Source organism: Dipodomys merriami, unplaced genomic scaffold, assembly GCF_024711535.1.
Source record: "Dipodomys merriami isolate MVZ:Mamm:240054 unplaced genomic scaffold, mDipMer1.0.p SCAF_24, whole genome shotgun sequence".
In the NCBI taxonomy this organism is placed as follows: domain Eukaryota; kingdom Metazoa; phylum Chordata; class Mammalia; order Rodentia; family Heteromyidae; genus Dipodomys; species Dipodomys merriami.
The window spans coordinates 15599665-15608252 of NW_027203826.1; the positions used below are offsets into that span (position 1 = coordinate 15599665).

The 8588-nt window shown below is 35.4% G+C and overlaps 1 protein-coding gene across 1 annotated transcript; it reads right to left on the bottom strand.

Annotated features, from left to right (window-relative positions):
• Positions 1-7003: 7003 nt before the first annotated feature.
• Positions 7004-7936, bottom strand: LOC138835508 (olfactory receptor 2L13-like). The gene has a single exon (XM_070034002.1). It carries the CDS (start codon positions 7934-7936, stop codon positions 7004-7006), a length of 933 nt encoding a protein of 310 aa, XP_069890103.1.
• Between the last annotated feature and the right edge of the window lie 652 nt (positions 7937-8588).

Here is an 8588-nt window from a genome sequence, read left to right on the forward strand (position 1 = left end):
GCTGTAGTTTTATTTTTAATTATCTTATTATTAAATTGTCTTGTTTCCTTTCACAGTATGTCTCCTGAGGATAATTGAGGCTTTCTGAGAAAGAGATGATTCCTCTAAAATGACTAGTTCCCTCCAACTTACCCAAGGAGTCTCAGAAACAATGCCTTATAGAAGTAGCTTTGATCTAAGGAGCATAAACAAAAAATTGGAAGGATTAGAGAGACTTGTATTCATGTAATTTTGAGCCCCTGGAGAAAACAAGCAATTTTATAATTATCATTTGTAATACTTGCGATTTCATATTCTGAAGTGTTTGAACACTGCTTAAGTTGTTATTGCTTGCTGATAAACGCAGTGTCTAACACAATACATTTCCAATGATGTCACTTTTTTGAAAGGAAGCACATAGTACAATGATCAAAAACCTTTATTTAATTGGTGCTAATTGAAATGGTAAGTATTCAAAAATAATGTTTAAAATAATAAAAAACATGATAAAAATAACTCAAAGATCCTATAATTACAAATATTTTATATAAACAGTAAACATAGAACAAGATCTGAACACAATGATTTTACCAATGATGAATATAAAAGCCCTAAATACAGGCAAAAGATGGTTAAGTAAAGACTTACTAATTGTATCAAATAAAGAACACCTTGGAGCCCGCACCAGTGGCTCACACCTGTAATACTAGCTACTCAGGAGGTTGAGATGTGAGGATCGCCATTCAAAACTAGCTCAGGCAGAACAAAGCCCATGAGACTCTAATCTCCAAATAACCACCAGAAAACCGGAAGTGGCACTTTGGCTCAAGTGGTAGAATGTTAGCCTTGAGCTGAAGAGCTGAGGGACAGTGCCCAGGCCCAGAGTTTAAGCCCCATGACCGCCAAAAACAAACAAACAAAAAACACCAAGGATATCATTCTCAAATGATATCTCCCCAAACAAAAAGAGCAGATGATTTCTCTTACTGGAAAAATCTACATGCATTCATCCAAAAAAGACTCATCATGGTACAGTACAGAATGTCTCTTGGGAATTCTCAGTTTCAGCACATACTTTTCCATATATCACATTACCAAAAACTGTACATGAGAATGCTTTTGAGTAGAGAATTTAATATTGTAATGGAAAAATTTTACTGTAGATGATCTAAAATGTGTGAGCCTGAAGGTTAAAAATTATGCTGATTTAGAAAATAATTCTGTGGATGGCCTTCTCTGAAACAAAAAGCAAAACAAATAAACTTCTTAAAATAGCAGTTCACAGTATCTCAAAAAGATTTTTCCATTCTTCAAGCACAAGTTATTTGCTCTGAAAATACATATACAGCAAATACAGAAGAAAAAATTAGACAAAATAACTCAAAATAGTGGCATGTAATATTTATGAACTTTGTACTTTTCAGCAAAGTTGTACTTACTATCTGGAAATTATTCAGGCTTAGTTGATCATTGTAAGAAAAGGATATGGCAATCTATACAAGAATGTTTACACATAGATTTTTTTTTGCATTTAAAGAGCATCTACAATTTTAGAAGTGTAATTAGCTACAAATCTAATTCCCTGCCTGGAACAAAAACTAGGATATTTGAAAATGGCTGTTTTTTCTTGGCCAGTCCTGGGCTTGAACTCTGGGCCTGGATGCTGTCCCTCAGCTCTTCAGCTCAAGGCTAGCATTCTATAAAAATTGGCTTGTTATTCTACTTTATCCATGGACAAAAGAGCACCAATACTTTTTTTCCATCTTGGATAATGCCACTTAAATATTTTTGGAATTGGACTGGAGATTAAGAAAAAAAAGGACAAAAATTGTACTGCCTCACTTCATAACTGAAAGAACCTCTTAGTATATAAAATGCCAAGAGAATACTTAAAGCATCAAGCAATTGTGAATTTTAGGAACTACTTATTGGTCATTTTCTCAGAATTAAACCATAAGTTAAGTGAAATAAGTGCTTGTTTATAAGGGAGCTGAGTGTAATTATTTGGAAATGTGACTATGATTGGGATTTCCTTTCAATTCACTATCAGATGTGTAGGCAGATTTTACTCCAGAGGACTGACCATATAAGTACGAATATCACTGCTTTAAAAGGTAACTCTGGTTCCTTTTTTTTACATAAGAGTTCTGCTCCACTCCTGTTTACTGCCTCCTCCTGCCTCATTCCTCACTTAGCTAAGGTTGCCATTTTGGGTTATTTGGCTAGTCTGTTCTTCATATTAGAGTGCTGTCTATGACAGATCTACAGGATAAATCTAGTATGTCACTTCTTGACATCAACAGTGCCAGCTCTATATAGCATGTACTTTATGTGTCTGTTGCTTATACAAGAACCAAGTTTTCACATGAAAAAAATTGATTTCACTTGTTCATAAATTTAACAAGAGTGGCAAACATAATATAGAGAGTATTTCACTACATGCCTTAGAATAAGTAGTCCATGGAGAGAAGTAAATAAATTCCTTAAGTAAACTGCCAACATCTCCTGATTGATAAGAATGCTAAAGACTCCTTTTCAAAGTTTGGTGGTTATATGTAAAAGACTATCTTGTTTAACTTGTCTGTGAAATATGAGGCTGTATTATTCTTTTTAGTGTAGTATCCTATCACAGATAAATCTTAGATATCAAAATAATGCCAGAAAAAATTAAAAATTGAATATATATATCTATATATATTCAAGAGCCTGATACTGATAGTCAATTAAGTGTTAGGAGTATGAAGTAAGTGATCTGGATCTAGTTTATCTCTCATAGGACTAAGTAAAAGTTAAATCTAAGCAATGACTAATTTTGTATAGAGAAATTATCTTTTCAAACTCATTTTCATAATTTTCCTGAAATTGTATTAACATCAGTCGTTACACATACACTATAAGTCTCTGCCTCTAAGGGCACAACATAACAATCCTTTTCCTAGGTGACCTCCATTTCAAAAGAAACTGGTAAGAAATGTTGCTAGAAATCTCTAAGAATTCCAGCTCAACAGAACTGACTGGCATAGAACTTCAAATGAGCAGACGTTTTCCCTATATTTTATCCACTCTCTGATTCACATCCTCACTTTCTATTCCCAACAACCTTCACATGGATGGCTGGTCAATTGAATGAGTAGAAATATGTAGGTGTGAATATTTTTGTAATGTCTGGAAGCGGATTCTAAATGGTGACTTGGCTTAATCTTCTAGAGTTAAATGTGGCTTAGTTGAGCCCTTTTTAAATAAACAGTTCTAACCAAAAAAAAAAAATCTAAGCTCTGATTCTTAGCTAATTGGATTCCAATTCTCATCCCATCTATTTGACCTAACATAATTTCCCCATTTCGTCTTCTCCTTCCTTCCCTCCTTCCTTCCCTCCCTCCTTCCTTCCCTCCCTCCTTCCCTCCCTCCCTCCCTCCTTTCTTCCTTCCTTCCTTCCTTCCTTCCTTCCTTCCTTCTTTTTTCCTTCTTTCTCCTTCCTCCCTTTCTTTTACTCCCTCCCTCCTTCCCTATCTTTCCTGTCTCTGTCTCTCCTGTTTAGTCTCAGGAAGTTTAAGTACACTCCTTCAATTGGTAAGAAATCTTAGAATGATATTGCTGTAGTATATGTAATGCATTAACAAAATAGAAAAACTCATGCTTACTAATTTTTACTTAGGTCAACATTGCCATCCTAATCATGGTGTTTCACTGTCTTGCATTTAAAATCAGATACAAATATAAATAGACCTGGCTTCATTTCAATAACATTTGTAACTTTGTGCTTTATGAGTCCAGGAATGAGAAAATGTGATGAGAGACGTCATCATCAAGAGCAGATAGAACAGAGAAAATAAAAAAATACTTCAATGAGTAGTGTGGTGCCAACTAGAATTTAAAAGACATGTACCACAGAACTTTCCAGATACACTTCATATTTGTACATTTGTACATGAATTAAGTGTATAGAGGTCCAAAACACTCTTGGCACTGTTTGCAAGTTTGCAGGTATACTGAATTTTTTTTAATGTTTGCTATGGATTCATAGTTGAAAATTTGTGAATCTATCAGGAAATCACAGTTTATAGAATTGTACAATCCAGTCTCTAATACTAAAATTTCTGTTAACATATATTAGAAACATAAGTGCAAGAACTTCATCTAGTATTTGGTACTATTTGTACTTTAGGATGACATTCTCCGATTTGAATTTTATAGGCTGCATGCAGCAGCTACTCAGAAATATTTATGCAAATAGCTTAAGTACAAATATTTTCATAAAGTTTAGTATTTTGAATGTAACAATGAATACAGATCATATTTTTATGGCCTTGTAAGTCATTAGACATTATTGTTTTTATGAAATGTTTATATTTTTAGAATGGGTACATTCAAAATTTTCTTCCAGATATGTTGAGATACACAATACACTATCATCTATGTTTACCCCATTGTGCCATAACACAGCAATTTTTTCTCTTATCCAAATATAACATGACAGTTTGACAACTTTTCCTGCACTCTATTTTCACCAAATTCCAGTGGCCAATAGTCTACTATCAACTTTTAAGAGATTAGTGTTAGATTCCACATAAAGTATTATCTGTGATATTTGTCTATGTCTGGGTTACTTCATTTAACATATCACCTTGTTGGTCAATCTATGAAGACACTAATGATCAAAATGCATTCTTCTTTTGGCTCAATAGCATCCAGGTGGGCGTTCTGCATGTTTTTCTCTTTATCCATTCTTCTGTCAGTCATGGTGCTTGATCTCTGAGCCACAGCGTCACTTCCAGTTTTCTGAATGGTTTATTGGAGATAAGAGTTTCATGGAATTTCCTGCTAGGGCTGGCTTTGAACCATGATCATTCAGATCTCAGCATCTTGAGTAACTAGGATTACAGGCGTGAGCCACCGGCATCCAGTTTGTTTGTTTATTTTTGTTTGTTTTGAATATACATTCTTTATTAAGGCCAGGATCATACTACTTTATTTTTTTATGTTTTTTATTGTGAAAATACTGTACAGAGGGGTTACAGTTACATGAGCAAGGTAATGAATATATTTCTTATCAAGCATTGTTGCCTCCTCCTTTGTTTTCCCTTCCCATCCCTTCCCATCTACCAGTCCCCCACCCCCACTCCTGCACCAAAGTTGTAAAGTTAGTTTTTCAACATAATGTCTTGTACATCTCATTGTTGCATGGGTCCACCTATATCCCTATTTAAAATATTTTTTCCCTTCCCCTCCCCAAATTATACCAACATCAAATACAGTGAAAACAGGGGTTATATCGTGGGGGAGGGACATACAAAGCAACAAAGAAATCATCTTATAAATATGTTAGAAACAATAGCAAGACAGAAAAAACATCTGAGTCCTTCTCTTGGGGTTCATTTCACCTAACATCCGATTGAGCATTGTTGCCTCCTCCTTTATTTTTCATCTACCATCCTTTCCTTCCCACTTCCACAACTACCCCCCCTAAATTGTAAAGTTCATTGTTCAACAGTGTCTTGTACATCTTATTGTTACAATGGGGCAACCTCTATCACTATTTAAACATTTTGTTTTTTTCCTTCTCCCCGCCCCCAAATTACACCAACATCAAATATGGTGAAAACAGTGGTTATACCATGGGGGAGGAACATGCAAAGTAACAAAAATCCCACATGGTACCTTATAAATATGTTAGAAACAATAGCAAGAAAGAAAAAACCCACTTGTGTCCCTATATTGGGGTTCATTTCACTTAACATCATCTTATATGGTCATATGTACACAGCTTTGACCTTTTCTGCTTATCCCAGACATATACTAGTTATTTCAAATAAGGGAAACCATAGGACCTGTTTCTTTGGACCTGGTTTATTTCACTTAGTATAATTTTTTCCAAGTCTTTCCATTTCCTAACAAATGGGGCGATTACATTCTTTTTGATGGAGCCATAGAATTCCATTATGTGTGTTTGTGTGTCTATCTATCTATCTATCTATCTATCTATCTATCTATCTATCTATCTATCTATCTATCTCTTTCTCTCTTAGAAGAGAGAAAGAGAGAGAGAGAGAGAGAGAGAGAGAGAGAGAGAGAGAGAGAGAGAGAGAGAGAGAGAGAGAGAGAGAGAGAGAGATCTCACATTTTCTTGATCCATTCATCTACAGAGGGGAATCTAGGTTGATTCCATGTTAGCTATGGTAAATAATGCTGCAATAAACACAGTTGTGCTGGTAGCTTTAGTGTGGTCTTGTTCGGGTAAATGCCCAAAAGGGGAGCTCTATATGAAGTCTTTTGAGGAACTTCCATACAGCTTTCCAAAGTGATTGAACAAGTTTACACTCCCACCAACAATGCAGTAGGGTTCCCTTCTGTCCACATCCCCTCCAGCATCTGTTGTTATTAGAGTTCTTGATTATAGCCATTCTAACTGGTGTGAGGTGGATTCTCAATGTTGTATATTTGCATCTACAGTATGTGTTTCTATTTTTCTCTAGCCACACTACCCTTTGACATACATTATTATTTTGACAATAGTCAGTCCAAATATCCTAAGCTTAATCTTAATGTGGTTTTTCAAGGTAAACTGATTCTTTGCAAATATTGGGGATATAAGATATATGCAATCCAATCTATGATTTACATAATTTATGTAATGTATGCAAGTCAATGATATAGTGAAAGAACTGTATAAAATTACAGTAAGAATTTGATGTCGATTAATGAGAAATTATTTAGATATCAAAAATTTTGCCACACTCACAGCAATGTTTACTAATAATATATATACTATGTATTTACCATGATATATTGTTAACATGTCACTAATGTTAATTTTAATATTGCTTGTAATGATTTAATTAAATATATAAATACATAGGAGATAGATCATCTAACAATTCATATAGTATTTACTTTTACTTTCAAATGTATGACTAAAAATTCTTGATACATATATTGCTTATAGTATATTTTCATTAAGAAGCAGAGTTTGCTAGTGCTAAAGTCATCATGAAGAAGGGAAATAAGGGGAACTGGGACAGAATGATCAATTTTTCTTGAACACCCCAAACACTCTTTCCATAGCCCCTAGGACTTCCTTGTTCCTCAGGCTGTAGATAATGGGGTTGAGCATGGGAGTAAGGATGGTGTAGAACACAGCCAGGATCTTATCTCCTGTGGGGGAGCGGACATTAGAAGGCTGAAAATAAGTGTAGAAAAAAGGTGCATAATAAAATGTCACCACAGTTAAATGTGTTGAACAGGTGGCGAAAGCTTTCTTTCTTCCCTCTACTGAGCGCATATGGGAGACAGCAAAAAGGACCCGACCATAGGAAGCAGTGATCCCGAGGAAAGGAAAGAGGAGAAATAGGCAGGTGCTCACAAAAATTACGTACTCATAGACCCAAGTGTCCATACAAGCCAGTGGTAACATGGCTGGGATATCACACAGGAAATGATTAATGGCCCTAGACCTACAGTAAGGAATGTGCAGAGCATAGACTGTGTGTGTCACCGAGTTGATAGAGCCGAGTATCCAAGATCCTATGATCATCTTCAGGCACGTAATTTTACTCATGCGGATGGGGTAGTGGAGGGGGTGGCAGATGGCCACAAAACGGTCATAGGCCATGGAGGCCAGCAGCAATCCTTCAGAACATGCCATGGTCGCAAAGAAGAAGATTTGCACCCCACATCCGAGGAAGGAGATAGTCTTCTGTCCAAAGAGGAAGTTGAACGCCATTTTGGGTACAGTGGTTGAGATGGATATCAGGTCCATGAGAGAAAGCTGGCTGAGGAGAAAGTACATGGGGGTGTGGAGCCGGGGATCCACACGTATCAGGTGGATCATGGCTGAGTTACCAAATAAGGCAACAAAGAACACAAGGATGATCAGGAGCATAAGAATTAGTCCAGTTTGATTTGGTGACAATAACCCCAAAAGAATAAAGTCACTTGAAGTTTGATTCCATGTCTCCATGAAGATATAATCCATTACTTCCTTGAAAGAAACATGAAAACAAACTTCACAAAACATCAAAGAGGAATTGTGTTTGTTAAGGCTTCATCAGAATGAATTATTTTCTTTTGGGCAAGTGTTAGCTTTCATGCATTGACAATATATGGACTGTATTTTTTTTTTTGCCACTTTTGCCTGGTACTATTCGAGCATGTTTGAGATGTGTTTCTGGTTGTAAAATATAAAATCATGGGCAGAAAATATGAATATGTAAGATCAGACTTTACTTACTAAGGAATTCAGGGAACCTGGCCCTTATCGGTCTTAATAACAAATATAAACTGATGGGGGCAACTTTCCTAAATTTCACAGTGTCAATCTATTTATTTATTTATTTATGTATTTATTTATTCACATATTGTTCTAGAACTGGGGCTTGAACACACAGGGTTTTAAATTCTTGTTCAGCGTATTTACTTACAACTGGTGCTATTTGATGTCATACAAAAGTCTAATAGCTTTATGTATTATCACATACCTTCTTTCTTTTATTAAAATTAGGAAATTCTTTTTGGAAATATGATTTTATTGTTATTATTAAGGTGTTGTACAGAGGAGTTACCATTTCATAAGTTAGGTAATGAGTATGTTACTGTTATAATTTAAATTTAAA